A 27,443-nucleotide genomic window follows, 5' to 3' on the forward strand; every position below is an offset into this window, starting at 1 on the left:
TGTAGTATGCAAATTCAAATATCTTTAAATATCTCAAAAAACCAAAGATTTTAAACATATTTAAAAGTTATAATAAATGCCTTTTTTGGGCCCAAAAATCCAAAAATGAAATAAAATACCGGGTGTTCCATAAAAAATATAACTTTGGTATGGATCTTAGTTCTGAAACACCCTGTATATTTCAAAATAATTTTAAATTGTGCACATTTTCTCCCCACATATACCAATAAAATATTTGGTTGCTACATCTTTTCGTTTTCGTATAATCAACCGAGGCAAATGAGGTGCGCCACCCTGTATATGTACTTGTTCCAAAAGTATCTTATTAATGTTTAAATTACCACTCTGTGCCACTCAGTATTATTATTAATCGCTCCTTTAATAAATGTTAATTCTTCCTTCCGAGTACGAAAATTTCGAGAGTGTCGTAACGTAAACCATCCACGTTTGTTTTTATTTACCAAACTGATTCTAGTCCTTAACATCGACCTTCTCCAAACCAATTCCATTTCCTCATCTCGGAGCTAATTAGCACGTCGCAAGTGAAATTTCGGCAAACAAAGCCAAGATTCTTGTGTAACTAACCAATACACAGTTATGTTGTCGCGGGAACGAAAAGCAAATATTTTACTTTTGATTTCACTGGGTCAATTTGGGGACCGATGGGTGGGCCAGTGCGTACCTAAAAACCGCCGTATTTTACATACAATACATCAGAGTCCGGTATTGTTACCAGATCATATATGTGTTTTGAGTGGGGGTACAGAGTTGAAAACACATTAATATTAATAGGTGATAAATCCAGATAAAAGTAAGAGAGTATTGTCAAAGAAGTCAAAAGGTTTCAGATAACTGAAAGAACATCATTCGTTTACGGTTCAGTTCAAGAAAAAGTGCTTCGTTTAACACCATGACCAAGTTTTCGTATTTTAGTTTTCCTATTGTGTTAGTTCTTGTTTATACAGCATCAGGGGTATGGTTTTTGATCTTTTAATTCAGTGAAATGCCTGTAATGAACTTTGTTTTTTTTTAGAATCCATTATTAGAAAATAATGTAGACTCCAACGTCATTGCATCTGTAAGTTTAAATAAAAAAAAAATCTTATTTATTTCAGTTTAATTAGTTTATAATTTTCAGAATTCTGGTTTTGCGGATGAATTGAATAAATGTGTCTATAAATCGGATGTTACCGAAATTGCGGGATGTGCTACAGAAAGAATTGTAAGGTCTTTAGACAAGCTTTCTGCTCAACAGAACTTGGAGATTTTACCTGGTGTTGCATTATTGGGGTAAGTTTTTAAATTTTGTTTTATGTTAATGTATACTCACTGGGTAAAATTAATTATCGAATATTTTTTTTTATTTTCCATATTTTATACTAATTTAGTACTTTAATTTTTTTGCGAAAAAAAAAATAATATAGTAGACGTGTCCCTGGGATCAAAATATACTACCCCTAAAATATTTGCACTTATTTAAGACTTACCCTGTATAATCTACAAATATATAAAAATATCAGTCAGATTTTGGTAACTTACATTTACGAGTTCTTGGATCCGAGTTTTGTTACGACTTGGATTGTTCCTGTTTACACTCTATACTAGTTAGTTCTCAGATTTCATCCTTTTAAAATGGCGGCCTCTAAAAAAAAGCGAGCGGCAATAGCTTTAATAATATTAATGCTGTTAAAAAAGAATCAATTTAATACGAATAAAACTAGTAGGTTTACAAGTATTTAGGTAAAACCACATCTGCAAGTGCGAAACTCATTTGACATTGAAAATAATTTATTAAAAGACTTATTAACACGAGATGGAAAAGCCTTTAAAAACTTCATGCGAATGGACTATGTTGAACGTTTATTATTTATTTTTTTCTTCACTTCTTCTATACTAATATTCATTATATCGGCTATTGTGTCATAGGCATTTCTTTTATTAATATCACGATACTCTTTACATCTTCGATCGATAAATGTCAAAAATTGTTCGATCTGTTCAGTGGAAAATCTAGTTTCGGCCATCTTTTTTTTCCGTAAATAAGCTTGCGAGTAACCAACAAGTCGGTTTGTTCCCTACTTCAATAATACTAGTACGGATCCGCGTGAGAAATGTATCCAAGTAGATGTTTACAATTCCGAGTTTGCGTCAAAGTAGCAAAACTCGGATCCGGGAACTCGTAAATGTAAATTCAGCTTTACTCACGAGATATCCGATCTCATCCGGCCTCGAATCGGCGTGAATGAGCAGTGTGTGTCAATATATTTAACACTTTTGCCTTTTTTTTTGGACAACAGCACGATACAGAGTTGCGAACCGGTCACCCGTCCATCCACTAGTATCCCTTACGTCGCTTAACTTCAGATAAAAACAAGAAATTTGGTATGTTAATATACATATAACATAAATTAGGATTGATTGACGTATTCAATTGTTTTCAGTCACTTCCTGTCTCACCGGGAATGACTACAACTTTTAATTTTTAAATGGCATTTTTGGTGTTTTTTTTACTTTATTGGATAGAAAATAACATCCTGAATAGAATGACATATCATAAATATGTCCAGTTTTGATATTTTCGCTTAGAAAATGGTATTTTATATTTCAATGCCACGGCTGCGTTAAAAACACTAATTTTTAATAAAGGAGCCTGGGAAAAATAAATTTGATCGTTTAATGTTTATAGTGTCTTGTCCTTGCCGGTTAAAAGATGCCCAAATCGTATTTTTAATCATATCTATTTTTTTTTCAAATGGAACGAGGGTGGCTCATTAGAATATCTGGAAAAAAAATTAAGAATTATTTGGTACCACACACATTGTATTTCGAGTCAATTTGTCGTTATGAACCATACGTTACAATTTCAAATAACCATATGCGAAAATGTCAAAAGTTGACATATGATATGTCATTCTATGCAGAGAGTAATTTCCTATCGAATAAGGTAAAAAAATTGGCGCCGGGAGGCTCGTATAGCCGCCCATATCTACTAAAATATGTTAATATCTCGAAAACTGCGACTTTGACTGATTTTGATGTTAATACAAATTTTGTTGCAAATATTACTCCTAATCTTAATTTGAAAACCGCGTTTCGCTAGGTACTGTAATTTTAGAGTTACGATTTTTTTAAATTTTTAACCCTCTCTCCTACCCCCTTACCAACCCCCCACCCCCGCCAAAAACTAATGGCCAGATTCTCGGGTGCCACAGTACTTTTGTGCCAAATTTGGTTAAAATCGGTTCAGCGGTTTTTGAGTTATCGTGTTACAGACGTCAGATGGACAGACGGACAGACAGACACCATGATACAAAGAATACAAGATATGATAATGCGCAGGTTGGTCACTACGTCACAGGTGATAAACGGCACCATTGGTCGGCAAGCATCGCGCGCCAATTTCAAATTGTCAAACAGATGACACAATAAATGTGAAAATAATTTTTCAAATATCAAGCTCGATGATTTGACACAACTTTTGGGGTTATGTCCTAATCCTTTCTTATTTTAGGTCTTTTTTTATTAGTGGCAATTGAACAATATGGATATTTTTTTTATGGCGTATGACGTCACAGGTGGTATGCGCAAACTTAACGAAATTGGAACTGCTATCGATCATACCTTGTTTTCTTTGTACCATGGACAGACACCATGAAAATATTTTGTATTTAGGTCATTTATGATCCAAACAACTCATTTTGAGTGGAATTAAAAAAACTTTTTTTTGCCGATCTTAATAGTGATTTTTTGCCGATCTTAATTACCTATTGGTATGGTCGGCCAAAAATACCGAGGGTGCTATAGAAAAATCAAAAGTTGTAGTAATTTCCGGTGAAACAGGAAGTAACCGAAACAATTAAATACGTTAATCAATCCTAATTATATCATATACTGACATACCTAATCTCGTTTTTTTAGTTGAAAAATAAAAATAAATTATAGGGGTAAGACGTTTGAGGCGCACCCGGTATATTAAATACATTAGATAATATATAAAGATCTTTTAATCTACCTATTAAAACAGAATACCTATCATTTTTTGAATTAAATATTTGTTTGTAATATGTGTTCAACCGACAAATAAAAATACATTGAAATGTTTTATTTGATATATGTCAATGATATTTTAGTGATGGCACATCAAACTTCCGAGCAGGAAAAGAACTGAACCAAGAACTTGAAGAAGCCAAACAAGACGAATCTTCTATGCTTCATTTAATCGGCAAGCATGTCGGTAGATTTTTTGCCGGAAGAACCTTAAAAGTAAAGCTTCCTGATACTGAAACCATCAGCAGAGCTTTAGTAGAAGGTAAGTAATATCTTTTTAGATAAATATCGCAAAGATACTATATAATTCTTTGCCTTTTAGGTCGCAAGAAGATGAACAAGAACAAAAACATGATGGGTATGGGTGCAATGGGCATTGGAGCTGCTCTCGCTGCTTTAGCTCCTTTATTCTTAGGAAAGATCGCCTTGATTACCGCCAAAGCTTTAATAGTAGGGAAGATCGCTTTGGTACTTTCTGCAATTCTTCTGGTCCAGATGTTTACAGGCAACAAAGGCAACGTAAGTCATTTGGTTTGATTTTATAGACGTTAGAAACCAGTCAAAGCCAATCAGACTATTTGTGGACTGGTTGCATATTGATATTCATGCAAATGATTGGCTCTGATTGTTGTTTGTAACTCTTCTAAGAATAAGTCGAATACAATTACTATTGAGGTATATACATATTCTTATTTCTGACACAACTATCACAACTATATTTATATATTTTATTTCTTTGTCGGAATTTCTGTTAGAGCATTTGTTTTTACCTCAGAAAAATCACAAAACAAACACAAAAAATTGGTCAAGTGCGAGTCGGACTCGCGCACGAAGGGTTCCGTACCATTCATTATCTATACAATATTAGAAACTATATTATTATAAACTTTTTTTCCGATTTAGCTGAAATTTTGAATACGCGTATAAGTAATTAAAAAAAATGAAGAAACACATTACTAAAAATTGTATTAATGAATAATAAATATGTAAAAATACGTGAAAATTACAAAAAAAGCATTAAAAAGAGTCGCCTTGACTAGGTTTCGAACCTGCCTTACTACGGCTCTAACGTCATAGCAGCGTAAAGTCCTAACGCTTTAACCATCGCGGCCACCGAGGACTTGAAAGATTCTATTTAAAATTCTTACTTAAAAGTTAATGTTTAGTGAAAGTACTTTTTTATTTATGAACATATATTTAATTCTGTTTTTAGTATTTGTTCTTATAGCGGCAACATAGATACATTATCTGTGAAAATTTCAACTGTCTAGCTATAACGGTTCATAAGATAGACCTTTGTGACAGACGGACGGATAGCGAAGTCTTAGTAATAGTGTTCGCGTTTTTACCCTTTGGGTACGGAACCCTAAAAACAAAGTATATTGTAGTTGATGTGTGAAGTGTTCTTTTATAATTATTCTAAAGACACAAACCTAGATATTTTAGGCTAGAAAAGCTGCAATAATTTGTTATAATATTAGAAATTATATAAAGAAATCAATAGTTACTTAGGCACTTTTCTCTTATGTCTACATTTCTCTGTCTGTCCCTCAATGTGTATCCAGTTATCATTCTTAAGGTCTTCATTTCAGTAGTTCGTAGGATTCTCTTTGTTACTGATGTTTCGGCTCTGGTTTCCGCACCATATGTCATCACTGGTCGTATGCAGGTTTTGTATATTCTTGACTTACATTCTGTACTCAAATGTTTGTTTTTCCATATGGGATATTTAAGATGTCCTGATATTGCGGCAGCTTTATTGGCTTGTTTCCTTACTTCTTCTTCCAGGAATCCTGAGCTTGTAATTTTGCATCCGAGGTATTCGAATGACATCTGATCAATAGTTTTGTTTTTTATTACCAATTTGCACCGTAGAGGCTTCTTTGTAATGGTCATGCATTTGGTCTTATTTGTGGAAATTTGCATGTTAAGTTTTTCTGCCTGTCTGTTAAAAGCTTGTAGCATTCTTTGGAGGTCGTCCTCTGACTCTGCAATAAGTACTGCGTCATCGGCATAGCATAATATGTTTACTTTATGCATTCCCATTCGATATCCTAATCCAGTATTCTTGACGGTTTTTATTACTTGATCCATGATTGTGTTGAATAACAGAGGGCTGAGACTGTCGCCTTGGCGAATACCAGTTGTAGTTCGAAGATGCTGCGTTAAGGTAAAGTTTGATCTTATTTGGGTTGTTGTGTGGGTGTTTAAGTCTTTGATAAGTTCTGTGAGTTCTTTTGAGACATTACTGCTTTCCAAGATGGTGATGATGTCTTTTAGTTGGACTCTATCAAAGGCCTTTCTTAAATCTATAAAACATAGATAGGCTGGAGAGTTATATTCTAAGGATTTTTCAACTAGTTGCCTGAGTATGAATAGTGCATCGGTAGTTGATCGGTTTCTTCGGAATCCTTGTTGTTCCTCGCTTATTGGCACTATTGAGGAGATTTTGTCCGCAATGATCTTAGTCAGAAGTTTTAGCGAGGTGCTCAGTAATGTTATTCCTCTATAGTTTGCTGGGTCTGTTTTATCTCCCTTTTTAAAAATGGGTATTGTTATACTTTGTTTCCATTCTTCTGGTATTTTCTTATGTTGTAATATAATGTTAAACAGTTTTGTGTATTCCTCTATGATAGCCGTGCCTGCGTTTTTTATTAGCTCGTTTGGTATTTTATCTTGATTAGGAGATTTTCTATTTTTAAGTTTCCTTATTGTCTCTTCTACTTGCTTGTAAGTGATTTGCGCATGATCTTCTGTATTATCTCTTTGGCTTGTCTCTTGTGCTTCCATTAGTTCATCTGTTTCTGCGTATAAGTATCTGAAATATTTTTCCCACGTATTTTCTGCAATTGTTCTTAGTTGTATTGTTTCATTTGTTTCTCGTTTCAAACCCCTCAACATCTTCCAAATACGTTTTTGTGTTCCGTACATATCCGCCTCCATTTCGCTACTAAATCGCTGCCAATATTCTTCTTTAATTTCTCGTACTCTATTATTAGTCTTGTTCCTTATTTCGTTATAGATATTTCGGTTCTCCGGTGTATATTTGAATCCGTTTGCCTAATATGTAAGCATGTATCAGCTTCTCAAGAGAGGCTATCTCAGACTTATCCACTCAGGAAAGCGGAGCAAGCTCTTTATCTACCTACCCCACGCTCAGAGTTAGTTAAAAGTTCAATATTATACAACTCGAAAAAAATGCACAATCACCTGCCATTTGAAATCAAATCCATAACATCATTTTCTTCATTTCGCAAAGCATTGAAATCTGAAATCTATCTTACTATAAAAGGCTTTCTACGCCGTAAATGACTTATATTTTGATAATCAAATTTTATCTTGTAAACACTGGTCTAATATTTGCTATTACTATATTTACTATAAATTTACTAAATATTTTTGACTCTTATTTTTATTTTTTTTTTATTCTTTCCCATTGTAAACATTTATAAATGTTTATTTTAAACAATAATACTGGCAATGTAATTTGTATACTTGTTTTGTATTCTCTTTTGTTTGTTTCCTTTACTTTTGTTTGCATACTTGTTTTCTATTCTCTTTTGTTTGTTTACTTTACCTTTGTCTACAAATTGTAAAATTTTTTGACAAAGGCGTTTAATTATTTAAAATTATTTAAAGGCATTTATTTATTTATTTATTATACTTAAGATTTTACAATTATTCACAATATGTAAAAAATACAGTTTAAATTAACAGAATATCCTAATATGTAGCAATAGCTTGCGGTAGGCACAATCACATAATTCACAACTTTTCATTTCTATCTACAGTTTCTCTTGACGGTGGATAAACATAGACCAAAATGATATTACTCACAAATTTTCAATTATTATAATTACATGAAAAAATTAAAGGTTTGTTAATTTCCTCCACTAATTGAAAATTACTACCCCTAATTTTGACAATCTGAATGCTTACATTGAAATTAGAGGGATAAACTTCTACGCTAATTGAAACCACTAATTTATTCCACTAATTTTGAGATTTTGAATGATGCTAAATTGTAACACAATGTAACTTTAGTTGTTTTATTCTTTCATCGTATGACATTTTTACATCAGATTGCCTGCGACTAGTTTAAGACAGCTCTAAAAAGAAATATATATAAATAATTATTTTGTGTCTTGTTTATATAGCAGGGAAGTAGCGATTCTTCTGCCTGGGCTTCGGCACCCGTCTACAGAGAACCAGCTCCGTCATATGGAGCTCCTTCCTCATCATATGGAGCACCCTCTTCAGCTTATGGAGCACCTTCGCCCCAGTATCCATACTCAAGATCGTTCGACGTGAGCAATGAAAATGTGAAGTACAGTCAAGAGCTAGCTTATGCTGCCCAGAAGTAAATAATTGTTGATAGATAGTATTTAAAATTGTTAATTTATTTATTTATTATTTATTTGTGTAAAATATATTTTGTGAATACATAAAATTGGAAGTTTTAGTAACTTTTCCCCAAAAATATCTTTAATTTTATTAAGATCATTAATCATATTTCTATTCTACATTTATTTTAGTTTTATTTTGTTTTGTTTTGTACACTAGGTGTATTTAGAAAAGTTCGACTCTGTTCACTATGAGAAACACAAAAAATAAAAATATACCTAATCGAATATAAAAATTCTACTCATTAAAAATATTAAAAAAATGCATTGAATATATGATTTTTATGTCAATTTAAGAATGTTTTCTTGAAAATATTAATATTTTATTTGAAAAATATGCAATAAATGCCATCTACCGACTAATATCCGACATTGCTCTAATTTAAAATACCGCAAGAGAAGGCGTTGTCCAATTTGCTGTAACTACGGAAGCGTAATGTCGAACAACTAGTTCAATTTGTTTCTACTAGCCGGCACGCATATGCTATATTTGAACGAAATTTAACGTCTATCCACCTGTAAGAATATTCCGTTTAATATTTTAAATTATTGCACTTGATGAAAGCTTTATGAGGTATAAAACATTAGTCCGGGGGCTGACACCAAAATATCGTTGTTCTACAAATACGATGTGATCAAAAGTTTTATGATCAACAACTATGCTTTGGATAATTCTAATTGAAAATTATATTATTTTTTTAACTGTTGGTATATAGGTATATCAAAGAAGGCTTGACCATAATTTTTTGATCATACGGTATACCAATTTAGGACCTATTTAGAAAAAATATTTGACATTACATCAAAACGTATTCGAAAAGAATTCGGAAACAAATTAGGAAATATCGTATATTCAAAAAAAAAGCTTTGTGTACCTCTTGCAATGGTGCTAGATCATTCCACTTGCTAAAGATCTGCCTAATGTGGTGAAAATAGAAAGAATAGAGGCAGCTATAAAGAAGTCAGCTTATAAGTTGTTTTATAAAAAGACAGTGTGTATTTGATGTAAAACTCCTAACTAACAGCCTTGTATATGAATTTTTAAAGTAGCTCTACCTAAGACGTTTATGGATGTAAAGCACCAGATGGCGGGGCGTATTTCACAGTCTTTTACTACAAAAAAATATTTTTTGTTACTCTGAATTTTAAAGCGACCAATAAAAACAGAGAAAATAAAAATCGATAATTTTCGGACCGTGCCAATTGGTTACTAATCGACCAGATACTTTTTGTCTATTAGATATGCTATAAAAGCTGGTAATTATACAATTCGACCATTGTAAATACCCGACAAATTCCGCAAGGCCGACGAGGCCGATGCTTTTCACTGATAAGAAAAATAATGTTTGTTTAGATAATTTTCGAGATATTTTCTCTTTCTGAATGCACATTTTTAAAGTATTTTATATTCTTTTTCTGCTGGATCTATTATACTGGTCGCACGTATCGAAGTTCTGTTTCTTCTAGTTATAAAAAATGTTCTTGTTTCTTTATAGTTGTTGTGGTTGTAGTGTAAAATTAGATTAATTTTATTAAGTTTAATTATAATGTTTAGTGTAGAATACCAGAAATAGTTTAGTAGTGTTTTTATAGTTTATTTATTTTGTACTTAAGTAGTAGGTGAAGGGATAATTTGGTTATTTTTTCTTTTTGTTTGGTTAATTAGTATGTTTATAATTTTTTCAGTGTAAAATACAAGAAGTAGTTGTGTAGTGTTTTTATAAGAGATTATGTATATATTCGTTTATTTTGTAGATGAGTAGTAGGTGAAGGTATTTGGGTATTGTTTCTTTTTGTTTTTCTTCTAATTGTAGTAATTCTATTAAGTATTGTGATAGATACGCTATATATTCCTTCAACTTCGTTGAAAAGTGCGTTATCATATAATTTTGGTTTTCTGGCAGTAGAATATACGAAAAAAAAATCTGATCAAATTTATTTTAAATTAAATTAATCGAGTCTTATTAATCAAATTAATCTAGTCAAATAAAAATAATAGTTAGTTTATTAGTTTTATTTAGTTTAGTTTTAGTCTAAATACTATACAGGATGAGTTTCCTACGATGTTCTCTATTGGTATTTCGGAAACTACTGGAGATAGAGAGTCGGTTAAATGGGAAAAGAATTGTAGTTTTGTGGGGTCATAAACATGCGCCTTTCGGATTTTTCGGAAAAGTTCAAGGCTTACTAGATTTTTCGAAAAACACAAATTTTAGCTATTTTAAAACTTGTCTCTAATTCCATTATAATCTACCGTATGATCGAATAAAAACGGCGTCAACGATGGCTATGAAATGAAGATCGTTGTCATTCTATATGTAAAATTATATGGGAAATATCATCGATCGTCATTTCATAGCCATCGCTGACGCCGTTTTTATTCGATCATATGGTATTTTGGACAAAAAGTTTTCAGATAAAAGTTGTAGATAATCACATACCTAATGAGTTTGTGTTTTCTGTTTTTTTTTCTAAAGCCTGTCATTTTTGACATACGACACAAACATTATGTTTTTTTTTTAAATGGAAATCCTAGTTGGCCATGACATCATAAAAAGCGCCATTCTTTAAGCTTTTCAGCGATATAGGTATAATATGTTTTCTTTCGAAAAATTACAAGTTATAGCAAATTCTTTTCTTTCTTGGCTAATTCCCATACCAATAATACCATGCCAACTAGTTGGCATCAAAAATGTAAAAAGTTTTATGTTTTCAAAAAAAAATATCGTAAAATTCGTAAGCACTCAATTTAGAATAAAATAATCTATGAATGAAATGATTCTTTTATAAACCTGCATTAAATCAAATTAAAATAGGTATGTAACTTTTTTTTTAAATATTAATTAACAACAATTAGCATTATCAAAAATTATAAATAATGTACCAACATATCGAAATAATAATTTATTTGTTAATACGGTTTAGAATTCTTAAAATAACAGGCAAAAATTATCCACAATTTACAATAAAATAAAAGTTTCGTTTAAATTTCTTAATCAGCTGATCATTATTAAAGTTCGCAGAAACCCGGGGCTATATTATTACATTACTCTGAGGAAAATAACGAAAATAATCGATATTTTTGACTCCGCCCCGAAAGGTTCACAATTTGTCCTCCAGTTGGCAGCACATTTTGTCTAGTCGGTTGAACAACTTTAAGAATATATAAACAAGGCTAACAGCTATTAAATTGAAGGATTTGAAGGATATACATATATTTTATACGAATGCCTTTTTTTAAGCTTTATAATTTTATAATGTTTTTTTTTTAATTTTTATTAAAAAACGATAGTCAGTCGGCCGGATAGCCCTGGCAATTACCATTAAACCAAAATATTACTACATCTATATCTCTGACTTCTACTAACTAACAATTTGTTTTGTGTAGTTTGTGGTCTGTTTTTGCTTGAACCTTTTGTTTATGATTCATTATTTATAATAATTTACAGTAATTTTATTAAATTATACGAATATTGTCGTTGATTATTATTTGACTGAAATAAATATGACAGTATCCTCCAATGAAAATATGAGTTATTAACTTTATATTCTAATTCTGAGCTGGCAAATGAGCTAAAGTGTGACCAACGGATCTGTAGCTACGGGGTATCGGCAGGGGAATGCAGTTGTAAACAAAACACGCCCAATTTCATTCATAAAATAGGCATGGGCGTACGGTGTTATATGAAAATAATGTATATCATAAATATAATACTCAGATTAATAATTTTTTTCAAAAAACTTTATGCTGTTTGAATCGTTACTGTTGAGTTAGCAGATAAACACTAAAAGCTTTTATTAAAGCTCTCTTAAATATTTTGAATCATGTTATTATTGTGTTGTTAATATAATAGAAGAAATAATTACAGCTGGGGGTTGGAACCTTTGGTGTTACACAGCAAAATAAAACACTAAATCAGTACAATACACCAAAACACTTTTAATTTTACACTGGACGCATGTTTCGCTAACCATGTCTGCCATCAGCAGATGATCAAGACTGAGTCTTGAGGTATATTTATTTATATATCTGTACTAACTATATTTTTTTTATAATACATAATTTTAGATATAACTATTTCCAGCAAAAAAATCTTGAAAATAGTTAACTTTGGAAGCGCAAACAAAACATAATTTTACTCACCAGTAGATCCAATATTGCCTATTACACCAGATATGGTATCGCTCCGCCAGCAGTTTTTAAAGGTTAGGTCATTGTCTACCCATATGTTTCATCCAAATAGATAATACTTGGCTATATTTTCGAATTTCGCGTATATATTTATATCTCTCTCTGCAATATAATGGGCCGCTCCATTAATATTTATCTGTTATTTTGACATTTACGCCAAAAAAATTCATTTGATTTTAATAATCCCCTAAGCGTTTCCCTGCAAAGGAAAATTCGATTCTTCCTGCATTTTTGCAAAAGCTTTCTAATTGTGGGGACGAGTTTGAATTCGAGATAAAAATCTATTTATCAAATTCCTGACCACTTCAAAAAAGTCGACGAGCTTTTCGACAGCAGTCTCACGGGGTCGTTTCTTTCCAGAGCTTGATATCATTTTATCGGGGTTAGTTTTCAGCCTTTTTTTTTATCTTCTGTGTGAATTTTTTTATAGCCGATACGCTAACTCCGGTATTAAAAAATATCCGCTCAAGTTTACGTTTAAGCGGCAACTAAAGCGGCAACTAAAGCGAACTCTCTGTAGCTTCTTCATCGCAAACCCTATTATAAACACAAGGAAATAAACCAAATGAGATTTCATCCACGTTATTATTAACTTACCTATATAAATTAGCTATTATTTCTCTTGTCTGACTATGTAGCGTCTTACCCTTAACAAATTTATTCATTTTAAAACACAAATATACGATCAAACTTGATATTAATAATTAAAAACTATGAACGAACAACATTATAACAAGATAACAAAATAATAAAACACAACTTAACTATCAAATATACGAAAAATATAGGAATAAAGTTTAAGATAACAGGTATAAAATAATGAAATAAAGTAATAATGATCAAAAAAATTACACCGCCACTGGATATTTCAATAGTATTCAATATTCCTACTCTTTTCAGAAAAGACCGTGAAGTTGTGGATAAAGCAAGCGAATAGGAAAGGCGTAAAAGCCATGGCAACCGCGTGGTAACAAATCTTGTGACGTACTCTGGCCAATCATGTTCGAGGAATAGGCGGCCATGCGCGGCGATGCCGGTTTGCCAATGATATCGTTGAAAAATCTTCAACTTTCATAATAAGCAGATTATACAGAATGAAAGAAATAAGTTATTAAATAAAACATATTGAACAATATGAACTACGTTAAAATTCCTTAATAATATACGTCAGAATATATGCTAAACACATTATATATAATAAAAATATATTAAATTTATAGTTCATGTCTGGCAATTTTGCAATTTTATAGATAAACGTGGCAATATCGATTTTTTTTTCTCGCATTCCTTCCGTAGCTTCAGATCCGCTGGTCAAACAGTATATGCCTTAAGGTCTGATTTTCTAGCGGCGCTTGAGTCCGCGACTTGCCACGCACTGGTCCCTTTCCCTATAAAGTGATTTTTTTCATTAATTTTTATTGATATAATAATACAGATTTTAGCCACGAGATAACGCGGTTAAATTGTTTTATAAAGAGCTAGAACTACCCCGAATGTGGTGGCTGTAGGTGTGTGTCACGGCCTTGAATTTTTATTCCCAAAGCGCTTAAAGAAGTTTCACTTCAAAAAATATATATTATAATTATTATTCTAGCCATAGATAAACACATCTCTATATAAATCCATCTAGACAAAGTCATCATTATATAAATCCATCTATCTAGATCTGTTTTTAGATTTAAATATTTAATGCTTTGAACAATCTTATGCTTCATATCCACGAGGCAAGCATCAGCGTAAGCTTGCCATTTGAAATTTCGTAAAAATCACATGTGTCATTTCCTTAGCAGAAATTTCAATAAAACCAGTAATAATAATTCTACGAATCTAGCTTCGCTGACATCAGTTACTGTGTTTGTATTTAATATTTGATAGATCTATGAATTGGCTCTGAATCTCTGATGACAAATAAGAGAAAAAGTATAGAAGTATAGAAGTCATCATAGAAGTCTAAATAAATAAACTCACATATTTCGTTGTAAGTATGATATTGTGATGTAATATGTATATAAATTAAAGTAAGCCTGACAATATTGTATCTATATTTGTTTATGGGCGGGAGCATTCCATGTTTTTTGTGGCATGTATATATCTCTCGCAATAGTAGTTATTATTATAGTATTAAACGAGGTTTTGAAAAGTTTAGTATTTTATTTCGATAATATTTTATAGCAAATTCTCTAAAATATTACAGTGGCGACGAGAACGTAAAATCGGGTTTCATATTAAACTCTGATTTTATCTGAAAAACCCACGATTGTGTCGATTAAGTGTAAGTTGGTGTTTGATCTATGTTTACCTGAGGAACCAGAAAAAAAAGGGTACGATGTGCTTGTAAAATTAATCACCGAACATTTTAAGCCCCCTTCTTCAATTTTTGCTGCAAGATACAAATTTTATCGTGCTGTGAAAACTCAAAACGAAAACTCTCGTGAGTGGGCAGCCCGGTTACGCAGCTTAGCTTCACCTTGTGACTTTGAAGCTGGACAACTAGAGTTAGTGTTGCGTGACATGTTTGTAGTGGGGTTCAATCCTGGGCCAGTGCAAGATAGGCTCATGGAAGAAAAGAAGTCTACCAAATTTGTAGATATGATTGATATTGTCGCAGCAAAATCTGCAGTAAGAACCTACAACAATGAAGTTTTAGTCAAACAGGAGTCAGAACTTCTCTATGCCAGGGGAAACCAGAGGCGAAGTCATTCCACAGGGCTAAGGGGCAATAATAAGCCAGCGCAGACGTCACACCATTTGCGGTCCAAAGGTCAGTTCGCTGGTCAATTATCAGCCAAAAAGGATGTGCGATTCTCCAGCACATCAGCTTGCAAGGTTTGTGGTCGCAAAAACCACGAAACAGGTCAGTGTGCGTTTAGAGATTGTTTTTGTCATTGTTGTAAAAAAAAGGGGCATCTTGCACCGGTATGTCCCAATAAAAATAGAAATAATGTAAACAAACCGATGTTAGTTAGCCATTCTCAAAATTATTTAGAATCTGAAGTTTATTGTTTATTTACTTTAGGTTGTACAAATAATGCAATTTTAATTAATTTAAAAATTGAAAACCTTGATGTTTCTTTTAATTTAGATACAGGGTCTAGCTATAGTATTATTTCAGAAAATTATTATATAGAAAAATTTTACCATAAAAATTTGAAACACACCAATAAAGTATTTAACTTATATAATGGTGACCAAATTGTTCCATTGGGTTATATTACCTGTAATGTGATTTACAATAACAAAGAATGTGAATTAGATCTATATGTTATTAAAAATGCAGTCGGTCTGCCTTTATTAGGTAGGGATTTTTATAATTTATTCTGTTTATACATTTCAACAATAAATTTTTTAGAGTTGCCAGTTGATATAAATAGTTTAGTTAAAGAATTCAATAAGGTATTTGCACCAGGGCTAGGTACTTAAATAGGGGTGTTTTTCGATCAAATTAAAATCGAAAAACGTATCACCTAAATTTTTTCGAGCACGGCCTTTGCCGTTTGCGATTAAAAATAAAGTTGATCTTGAATTGGAACACTTAGAAAAAATTGGGGTCATTACACCCGTTAATTACAGTCCTTGGGGAACACCTATCGTTCCTGTACTAAAAAAAGACGGTTCAGTACGAATTTGTGGTGACTTTAAGGTTACCGTTAACCCATACATCGAAATTGATCAATATCCTTTGTCTCGTATCAATGAACTTTTTGTCAAATTACAAGGAGGCGTTCATTTTTCCAAGTTAGCTTTATCTAACGCTTATCAACAAATTTGCTTAGATCAATCTTCAAAGGAATTGATGACAATTTCCACTCAATACAATAGGGCACCTTTTGGTATCGCAAGTATACCTGCCAAATTCCAAAAAATTATGGAATCATTGTTGCAAGGCCTTGACGGTACAGTAGTATTTCTTGATGACATTTTAATTACTGGATGTAATCGTAAGGAGCATTTAATTAGGCTAAAAGAGGTTTTGCAAATTCTGCAGGAAGCAGGTTTAAAAATGTCATTACCTAAATGTAGTTTTTTCCAAGATCAAATTGAGTATTTGGGTTTCATTATTAATAAAGAAGGACTACATACATCAGACAAAAAATAAAAGCCATAAAAGATGCAGAACAGCCCCAAAATGTAACGCAATTAAAATCTTTTTTAGGTCTTATAAATTATTATGGTTCTTTTGTGCCTAATCTGGCAACACTGCTCCATCCTTTATATTATTTGCTAAAAAAGGATGTTATATGGGCATGGTCACCAGAATGTGACCAAGTTTTTTTAAAAATAAAAGATCTTCTTACATCAGCACCGATATTAGTGCATTATAATCCAGACTTACCTATTATTTTGAGTACCGACGCAAGCGATTATGGTATTGGGGGTGTGCTTTCTCACCTTTATGCGGATGGCAGCGAGAAGCCCATCGCGTTTGCCTCACGCACTCTTTCAGATTCTGAGAAGAAGTTTAGTCAAATTGAAAAAGAGGGACTAAGCATAATTTTTTCTGTTTGTAAATTTAATCAATATTTGGATGGTCGCAAATTTACTTTGTTAACTGATCATAAGGCTCTTACGACAATTTTTCATCCGGAAAAAGCTATTCCACAATTTTCAGCAAGTAGACTGAGACGTTGGGCAGTCATTCTTTCAAATTATCAGTATGATATTAAATTTGTTAAATCAGAGAAAAATTATGCCGATTGTTTGTCGAGAATGCCTTTATCAAGTTCGGAAAATTCTGATTTCGAGTGGCAAAATGTTGACGTGAAGTTTATAAATTATTTTAGCCAAAATATGATTTTCCGATTAATTTTCCGATTAATTTTGAGGCAGTTAAAAATGCGTCATTAAAAGACAGCACTCTTTGTGAGGTAAAAACATTTTTGCTTACAGAGTGGCCACAAAATATTTCCGGTAATTTAAAACCATTTTTCGCATTCGATATGAGTTAAGCATTGAATCAGAGTGTATATTGTGGAACAATAGAATAATTATTCCCTGTGTTTTTCAAAAACAAATTCTAAAAGACTTGCATTCCACACACATGGGAATGGTTAAAACTAAAAGTTTAGCTAGGTCATATTTCTGGTGGCCAGGTTTGGACAAGGACATCGAAAATATTTTTTCCGCTTGTCCTTCTTGCCTATTGTATAAGAAAAGCTCTAGCAAGGCAATTCTTGACACTTGGCCTTGGCCAGAAGAACCTTGGATAAGACTACATGTCGATTTCATGAGGCCATTTTTAAATAAACAGTTTTTAGTGATAGTTGATAGTCACACTAAATGGTTGGAAGTTTTTCCAGTAACATCTATAACCTCCAAGGTAACTATCGACTGTTTAAGGAATTGTTTTTCAAGATTTGGATTACCCAAATTTATAGTTACAGATAATGCAAAAACTTCTTGCAGCAATGATTTTTAAATTTTTTTGTGTATGAACAATATTAAGCATAAAACTTCACCTCCTTTTCATCCTTCCTCAAATGGGGCCGCCGAAAATGCGGTAAAAACAGTTAAAACTGCACTTAAAAACGCTCTAACTAGTAATAGTACTCAAGTAGAGAATAATTTAAATAGGTCATTATGCAATTTTCTATTTGATTTTCAAAATACGCCTCATTGCACGACTGGTGTTTTACCATCGCAGTTGATGTTTAATAGGAAAGTGCGTACTAGGTTTAGTAATTTGTTGCCTGAAAATGATAATCAACTTTGTGCGAGTTTTACTAATGTAAAAAATAAAGTCATTAAGCAGCAAAATATACAAAAATATTATCATAGAGGCAATAGATTTATGCAGTTTAGTATTAATGAAAATGTTACAGTTAAGGATTACAGAAATGTCCAAAAACCTACTTGGATACGTGGTAAAATTTATAAAAAAATAGGAAAATGTATGTACTTGGTAAAAATTCCTTCATTAAATGACATTATTTGGAAGCGTCATTTAAACCAGATAAAGAAATTTTTTATTAATGAATCAGCTATTTCTAAAGAATTAATTGGCGTAAGTCATAATGAGGGAATTTCTCAAGAAAATTCGATTGTAAACTCAACATCTCCTGATAAAGTTGAAAATATTAATTCTGATCTCAGTGAAAATCGGCCAAAACGTTTAGTGAAACCAGTGCAACGTTTAATGTATAATTAGTTTTTTTTTTTGTAGGAGGGGAGTGTCATTAATATGTATATAAATTAAAGTAAGCCTAACAATATTGTATCTATTATTTGTTTATGGACGGGAGCATTCCATGTTTTTTGTGGCATGTATATATCTCTCGCAATAGTAGTTATTATTATAGTATTAAACGAGGTTTTGAAAAGTTTAGTATTTTATTTCGATAATATTTTATAGCAAATTCTCTAAAATATTACAGATATATTTCAAGTTCTAAGTTATATTGGCAAGACTCTAATGCGCGATTCCGATTAACCGCATTCTAGTGAGAATCGCGCCTAATATTGACTTAATTTGTCTCGTTCGTAGGTTACCAATAGATACAATTATTTTACTAATGTTTGATCAAGTGTCACATAATATGTGATCTGTATAACATCCTGCTTGGATAAAAAATAAAAATAAAAAATTTTTTAACAAATATCATTTTATTTGAAAATAATAAATAACAATAAATTACTAAATCGAAATAATAACTTTTCTTCTTTTCAAGCTGGCTTAAACCCTGCATGGTTGCAGAACGTTGAGTAGGGGTTGATCGAAACTTCTTCCATAGCTCGAATGCCCGTGACCACCGATATCCTCATGAGACACCGAATGAGAATGAGACGAGCTGTAAACGGGCTTTGCTACAACTTCATAAGTAGTTTTTCCACCTCCACCACCTCCTTTAAGAGCAGAGATGGCTGAGAGCAACAATGCAGCCCTAGCAGCCATCAAAGCTTTACCAGCACCTTCATCGTGGCACCTGCTGCGAGGATATATCCCATACCTCCTCCGCGTCCTTTTCTACCGCCAACCCCACCTTTACGAGCCGAGGCAGCATTTGTTTTTTCATAGCTCCAGAGCTTGAGTTTAATGGAATGGTTGTTGACAAATCCTGATACTATTTTCAAGAGGAATGCGTCGAGTCTGGCTTCTGGATCGTCTGGGAATTCTCTACCGAGTTGAGAGACTAAATCAGAATTGAGATTGTTTTCTTTTACAATAGACACACCAGGAAGGACACTGTAGTCGTCGTTTTCGTTTAACTTGTCCACCACGGTACCTCGTCTAATTTCAGACAGGTGAAGGAATACGCCGCGCCGAGCTACACGTTTTCTGAAACATTCTCGCGAATTTTGGTGCGATTGCGAACGATTGCGAACGATTTGGTGCATTCTTGCGAACGATTGCAACACCCGACGCAAAATTTAAACCATATGAAGAAAGTAAATCCTATTAATTAGTATTTCAATTGTTCATATTTTTAGCAAATTCATGAATGTCAAAGTCATTTTATTAATCTTTTACGAATAACAGTAAATAACTAACCGTTAACGAGATTTTAACTTTTCTATACCAAGTTAGAAAGTATCTTTAAATCTGAGGGACTTTACAGCTTATTACGAATAAGTGTAAGTATATACTTACTTATTAAGAAAATGTATATATAGTTGTACTGTCGTATTTAATAGACTATTAGTAGATACAATTAGTTTATTAATATTTTAATCATATATTGCTTGACTGTGAAGAATGTCACAGTATTTTGCATAGAATGTAAATAAAAACGAACATTTTTTTACAATCATTTTATTTGACAAAAATAAACAACAATAAATTACTAAATCAAAATAATAACTCTTTTTATTTTTAACCTGGCTTGAACTCTGGTTGCAGAACGTTGAGTAGGGGTTGATCGAAACTTCTTCCCTAGTTCGAATGCCCATGACCACCGATATCCTCATGAGTCACCGAATGAAAATGAGACGAGCTATGAACGGGCTTTGCTACAACTTCATAAGTGGTTTTTCCATCTCCACCGCCTCCTTTCAGAGCTGAAATAGCTGAGAGCAACAATGCAGCCATAGCAGCCATCAGGGCTTTACCAGCTAAAGCTGCCAAACTAGCCAAAGCCAGAGTTATTAAGGTTCCCTTCATCATGGCACCTGCTTCGAGGATATATCCTACACCTGCCCCACCTCCTTTTTCACCGCCACCACCACCTCCTCCACCTTCGGCTTTACTAGCCGAAGCAGCATTAGTTTTCTCATCACTCCAGAGCTTGAGTTTAATTGAATGATTGTTGACAAATTCTGACACTTTTTCTCAAGAGGAATGCCTCGAGTCTGACTTCTGGATCGTCTGGAAACTCTCTACCGAGTTGAAAGACTAAATCAAAAGACAAATAATATTTGTAGAATAGACATTGTTTTCTTTAATAATATACACACCAGGAAAGACACTGTAGTCGTTTTCGTTTAACTTGTCCACCCACGATACGATGTCTAATATCAGACAGGTGGGGGAATACACCGACTTATAGATTCTCTGAAACATTCTCACGTTTTTTGATACGATTTTCGGCGGTTGCAACCCCCGATGCAAAATTTAAACTATATGAAGAAAGTAAATCCTATTGATTAGTATTTTAATCGTTGAATTTACCAATATCTTTAGCAAATTTACGAATGTAAGTTAACTTTAACATAGTAGAAAAATCAAAGTTATTTCATTAATCTTTTACGAATAACAGTAAATAACTCACCGTTAACGAGATTTTAACATTTCAATACTAAGTTAGAAAGTATCTTTAAATCTGAGGGACTTTACTGCTTATTACAAATAAGTGTAAGCATATTCTTACTTATTACGAAAATATATACACAGGGTGTCCCACAATTAGTGCGACAAACTGAAAGGGGTTGTAGAGGGCATCAAAACAAGTCATTTGAATATACGAACCCATGTCCGGTATTATTAAAATGAGCGGAAGGAACTTGACTGGACGTGCACTAAGGTACCAACACGGACTGCACGCCGGGGTTGCCAGGGTTCGTACATCCATGAACAGGCGTGTGCATTTGTGTCTTCAACAGAATGGACGGCATTTTGAGCAGTTTCTGTAAATGTTTTGAATAAATAATGCAACTTGAAATTTACGTTTCACTCCACCTTCGGCCAAAATGGCACATTTCCGGACATCCTATACTCAAATGACTTGCTTTGATGCCCTCTACCACCCCTTTCAGTTTGTCGCACTAATTGTGGGACACCCTATATAGTTGTACTGTCTTATTTAATAGATTATTAGTAGATACAATTAGTTTATTAATATTTTAATCATATTATTGCTTGACTGTGAAAAATTACACAATATTTTGCATGGAAAGTAAATGACAACGAACATTTTTTAACAAACATCATTTTATTTGACAAAAATAAATGACAATAAATTACTGAAACAACGCCAGTTACTAAATAACTCTTCTTGTTTTTAAGCTGGCTTGAACCCTGGTTGCAGAACGTTGAGTAGGGGTTGATCGAAACTTCTTCCACAGCTCGAATGCCCGTGACCACCGATATGCTCATGAGACACCGAATGAGAATGAGACGAGCTATAAACGGGCTTTGCTACAACTTCATAAGTGGTTTTTTCCCCTCCACCACCTCCTTTAAGAGCTGAAATAGCTGATAGCAATAATGCAGCCATAGCAGCCATCTGAGCTTTACCAGCTAAAGCTGCCAAACCAGCCAAAGCCAGTGCCATTAAGGTTCCTTTCATCATGGCACCTGCTGCGAGGATATATCCCATACTTCCTCCGCCACCTTTTCCACCGCCACCTCCACGTCCTCCACCACCGCTTTTACGAGCCGAAGCAGCATTTGTTTTTTCATCCCTCCAGAGCTTGAGTTTAATGGAATGGTTGTGGATAAATCCTGAGACTTTTTTAAGAGGAATGCATCGAGTCAGGCTTCTGGATCGTCTAGGAACTCTCTACCGAGTTGAGCGACTAAATCTGCTGTGTTTGTGGAATTGATGTTGTTTTCTTTTACTATGGAAACTCCAGGAAGGACACTGTAGTTGTCGTTTTCGTTTAACTTGTCCACCCAGGATACGATGTCTAGTTTGAGACAGGTAAAAGAATAGGCCGAGTTACAGTTTTCCGAAAACATTCTCGCGGGTTCTGACGGTTTTTTGACACGATTTTCGGCGATTGCAAGTTTAAACTATATGAATAAAGTAAATCCTATTGATTAGTATTTTAATCGTCGACTTTACGAATATCTTTAGTAAATTCATGAATGTAAGCTAACTATAACATAGTAGAAAAATCAAAGTAATTTTATTAATCTTTTACGAATAACGGTAGATAACAACCATTAACGAGATTTTAACTTTTCTATCCTAGATTAGAAAGTATCTCTAAATTTGAGGGACTGCTACTTCTTACGAATAAGTATAAGTATATAATTACTTATTACGAAAATGTATATTTAGTTGTACTGTCTTATTTAATAGATTATTAGTAGATACAATTAGTTTATAAATATTTTAATCATATATTGCTATATACTGTAAGAAATGTCACAGTATTTTGCATGGAGAGTAAATAAAAACGAACAATTTTTAGCAAACATCATTTTATTTGACAAAAATAAATAACAATAAATTACTAAATCAAAATAATAACTCTTCTTATTTTTAAGCTGGCTTGAACCCTGGTTGCAGAACGTTGAGTAAGGGCTGGTCAAAACTTCTTCCATAACTCGAATGCCCGTGACCACCGATATCCTCATGAGACACCGAATGAGAATGAGACGAGCTATAAACGGGCTTTGCTACAACTTCATAAGTGGTTTTTCCACCTCCACCACCTCCTTTCAGAGCTGAAATAGCTGAGAGCAACAATGCAGCCATAGCAGCCATCAGGGCTTTACCAGCCAAAGCTGCCAAACCAGCCAGAGCCAGTGCCATTAAGGTTCCTTTCATCATGGCACCTGCTGCGAGGATATATCCCATACCTCCTCCACCACCTTTTCCACCGCCACCTCCGCCTCCTCCACCACCGCCTTTACGAGCCGAAGCAGCGTTTGTTTTTTCATCGCTCCAAAGCTTGAGTTTAATTGAATGGTTGTTGACAAATCCTGAGACTTTTTTCAAGAGGAATGCGTCGAGTCTGGCTTCTGGATCGTCTGGGAACTCTCTACCGAGTTGAGCGACTAAATCTGCTGTGTTTGTGGAATTAATGTTGTTTTCTTTTACTATGGAAACACCAGGAACGACACTGTAGTCGTCGTTTTCGTTTAACTTGTCCACCCACGATACGATGTCTAGTTTGAGACAGGTAAAGGAATAGGCCGAGTTACAGTTTTTCGAAAACATTCTCGCGGTTTCTGACGGTTTTTCGGCATGGTCTTCGGCGATTGCAATACCCGACACTACACCGAACAGCAAGATGGAGAAGACACAACAAAACTTCAAGATCATTTTCGAGGCAACGCTCGGTAAAGACGAACTGATCCAATCTAAGACCGAAACATCAATTTATAGTAGGGAAAAATCAAAAGTGAAAAACGTTTTTTATTGAAAATCTGTCCATTCTCTCGGATACTCGAAAATAAGTAGAGCACTAAATGACTAAGCCGAGATTGTAACAAGTATCCTTGTTATGGTTCTCGCGATTAATCTTCAGAAAATTCCATCATCGATAAAGCGTACGGTGATTTGCTTATTTTATTTTTAGTAAAAGGATTTCATTGTTGACGATGCCGAACAGGTAGTAGAAAAGTCATTATCAAGATTGAGTATCTCTTCTTTGGCGGTTTGTAGAGTGTTAAGTCGGGTTGTTGAGCTGAAGCTGCATCACTGACAATTAGTCGTCCAAGAAGATTGCATCTAACTTGAAGAGGTAAGTGCACTTTAGTATTACTTTTGAACTAAATTAAATTGAAAAATGTATTATTATTTTGTATTTATATTATTTATATTCATAACATGGTTGTGTTAATATGATTTAATACTTTGTAAATCCAAACATTAGTAATGTATAGAGGGTGTCAATAAATGAGTGCCAAACAAATTCGGGGGATGATTGCTTAAAAAAAATGAAAAATATACGTAATTTTCTTCTGGTTTGTCGTTCATCTACAAAGTCATTTGATTATACAGGGTAAAAAAATCGAAATATTGATCAATCTCGTTTTGAACAAACACGTTGACTAGACGAAGAGTAACTTCATATGTAATATTACTAGGTTAATTGTAGTTCAATATGGTGGCCGGAACCTACTACGTTTTTTTTAAGAATTTAATATACAGGGTGAGTCTTAAATAAGTGCCAATATTATCAGGGCTGGTAGATCTAAATAAAAGAAACAAATTTTCTCTTTACCGTTTTTCAAATAAATCCAAAATAACCGAGTTATTTTACTTTAAAAACTTCCAAAAAAGCGATTTTTGCTTAAATTTTGAGAACCACTGGATTTTTTCTGGGTTTTCATTCTTATAAAATTAATTTACTACATTTTATGTTGCCATATTGTCAAGAAATTATGTTTTTTAATTAAAGACTAAAAAAAATTTATTTTTTTTTTCAAAAAATTCCAAATTTTCAAAATTTTTTGGTGGCGAAAAAAACCTCACAATCGTGTTTCTAGGGTCTAAATATACTACCCCTAAAAATAGTTGCACTTATTTAAGACTCACCGTGTATAATTTTAATGGGATTATTATTATTTATATTAGCAAATTTATTTATTTACTTGCTTAATTGTATAATATGTAGAGAACCAATAATTAGACCCACCAAAAAATACAAAATTTTTTACAGCTCATAATTTTCTAATTAAAAATTCATGGGGTACCTAATATAAGAAAATAGTACAATGAGCAAATTCATATAATATGATATTCACACACTAAATTAATGTCTACAGTTCTGTGAGAACCGTTTTGGAATAATATAGATATAATATAAAAATTTCAAATTCAATCAATCAAAACATTTTAGACAAAAAATCCCCATTATTTTTAGAACAAAAATTCTCTATCTCTCATTTTTTCGAATTTACGTATATGATAAAAAAGCATTCAGGCTTTGGATAAATGATCGATTATATTCCTCATACAATCTATACTAATATATAAAATCCTTAAGTGACTGACATACTGATTAATCACGATCCTGCTCAAACCACTCAACGCAAGAAGTTCAATTTTGGCATACAGGTTGATTCTAGGGTGTAGAGGTTCGATAAGAAGAGATTTTTCGAAATTCCAGTTCCAAGAGACTGAAACCACCCCTCAAATATTACAATATTTTTTATTTAAAAAACGGTCAAGTTTCCGAAAAAACGCTTAAACACGTATATTTTATTTTGTTTTTTTACATATTTTAAGATTTTTTAAAAATGTATACAGCGTGTTTCGAAAAATCTGGTCATTGATTAATCACGATACTTAAAGCGTTTGACGTAAAAAGCTGATTTTTGGAAAACAGATTGACTTTAGGGTGTAGAGGTTCGATAACAAGGGATTTTTCGAAACTCGAATTTTAAGGGGGTGAAACTATCTCTCAAATATTAGAATATTTTTTAATTAAAAATAGATGAGTTTTTCGGAAAAACTCTTAAACACGTATAGTTTATTTTGTTGTTTTACATATTTTAAGATTTTTTATAAATTTATACAGGGTGTTTCATAAAATATGATAATTGAGTAACCACGATTCTGCTTAAATTGCTTGGCGTTTAAAGCTGATTTTTGGCAAACGGATTGACTGTGGGTTGTAGAGGTTCTATAAGGAGGGGTTTCTCGAATCTCAAATTCTAAGAGGGTAAAAACGCCCCTCAAATATTACAATATTTGTTATTTAAAAAACGGTTAGTCTTTCGGGAAAACGCTTGGAGAAGCATAATTTATTTGGTTTTTTCACACATTCTGAAATTTTTTAAAAAATCATACAGGGTGTTCCAAAAAGTTGGGAAATTTCTTAACCGCGATTCTGCTTAAACTGCTTGACGTAAAAAGCTTATTTTTGGCAAACGGATTTTTCGAAAGTCAAATTCCAACGAGATGAAACTACCCCTCAAATATTACCAAGTTATATAATAATATCGCCATATTGTTTTTACTCATGCTGACATAAATGCGAGAAAATTTTATCCAGTTTGTATGTTAATGGAAATTCTTGCTTTGCTTTATCATCATCATTACAAATGATTAATTCGACGCGAACGAAGTCGCTGGTACACGCTAGTTTTACATATAAAATCACATCGATCTTCATGTCAAAGCCATCGGTGACGCCGTTTTTTTTTCTCGATCATATTGTATAGTGGATTAATATTATTTACTATCTCTTATCTTGATATGTAGTATTTAGTTAATATTTTTTGTAGTATTTACATTTTTACTAGGAGCTTTTCAGGAATTTTAATAAAAATGTAAAGATATATATATTTTTTTTAAATATTATACAGTATGTTTAATTTAATTGGGCACATCAGTTAATAGTTTATTTCAAAATAATTTTTATAGTATAAAGAAATAAAAATGCAAAGATATTTTTTTAAATGATATTCAAATATTTTTTTAAATTCTGTTTTTATAGATACAGAAAAGCGTCAAATCTATAAAATTTTTTAACAAATCAAACATTTTGCTAAATTTAATATTTCCGAAACAAAATTGAAAAACTTTGCATCTAGAGACATCAATAACTCATAAGATTTTCTTAAATGAGTTAGTATAATTTGCATTGCCATTTGCTTTCTGCTCTGAAATCAGTTAAAGAAGAAAGTTGTTATTTTAATTTAAATCTTTAGATAATATTTATGTAATTCCTTATTAATTTCGTATTTG

The 27,443-nt window shown here is 32.8% G+C and overlaps 2 protein-coding genes and 3 pseudogenes across 2 annotated transcripts; 1 reads left to right on the forward strand and 4 right to left on the reverse strand.

The window, feature by feature from the left end:
* The first annotated feature begins 735 nt into the window (after positions 1–735).
* On the forward strand, positions 736–8,585 carry LOC115891697. The gene is made up of 6 exons (XM_030912238.1): positions 736–973; positions 1,034–1,078; positions 1,139–1,290; positions 4,131–4,309; positions 4,370–4,566; positions 8,205–8,585. The coding sequence occupies exons 1-6, from the start codon at positions 911–913 to the stop codon at positions 8,409–8,411; spliced, it is 843 nt and encodes a 280-aa protein (XP_030768098.1). The 5' UTR covers positions 736–910; the 3' UTR covers positions 8,412–8,585.
* Positions 8,586–19,312: 10,727 nt separating this feature from the next.
* On the reverse strand, positions 19,313–19,974 carry LOC115891714 (annotated as a pseudogene).
* A 535-nt stretch (positions 19,975–20,509) lies between these two features.
* Positions 20,510–21,136, reverse strand: LOC115891715 (annotated as a pseudogene).
* Positions 21,137–22,061: 925 nt separating this feature from the next.
* On the reverse strand, positions 22,062–22,802 carry LOC115891685 (annotated as a pseudogene).
* Positions 22,803–23,276: 474 nt separating this feature from the next.
* On the reverse strand, positions 23,277–24,110 carry LOC115891686. Its single transcript, XM_030912227.1, has one exon. It carries the CDS (start codon positions 24,066–24,068, stop codon positions 23,283–23,285), a length of 786 nt encoding a protein of 261 aa, XP_030768087.1. The 5' UTR covers positions 24,069–24,110; the 3' UTR covers positions 23,277–23,282.
* Positions 24,111–27,443: the final 3,333 nt, after the last annotated feature.

The sequence above is a fragment of the Sitophilus oryzae genome, unplaced genomic scaffold (assembly GCF_002938485.1).
Source record: "Sitophilus oryzae breed Bouriz unplaced genomic scaffold, Soryzae_2.0 scaffold_1190_pilon_pilon, whole genome shotgun sequence".
NCBI lineage: Eukaryota > Metazoa > Arthropoda > Insecta > Coleoptera > Curculionidae > Sitophilus > Sitophilus oryzae.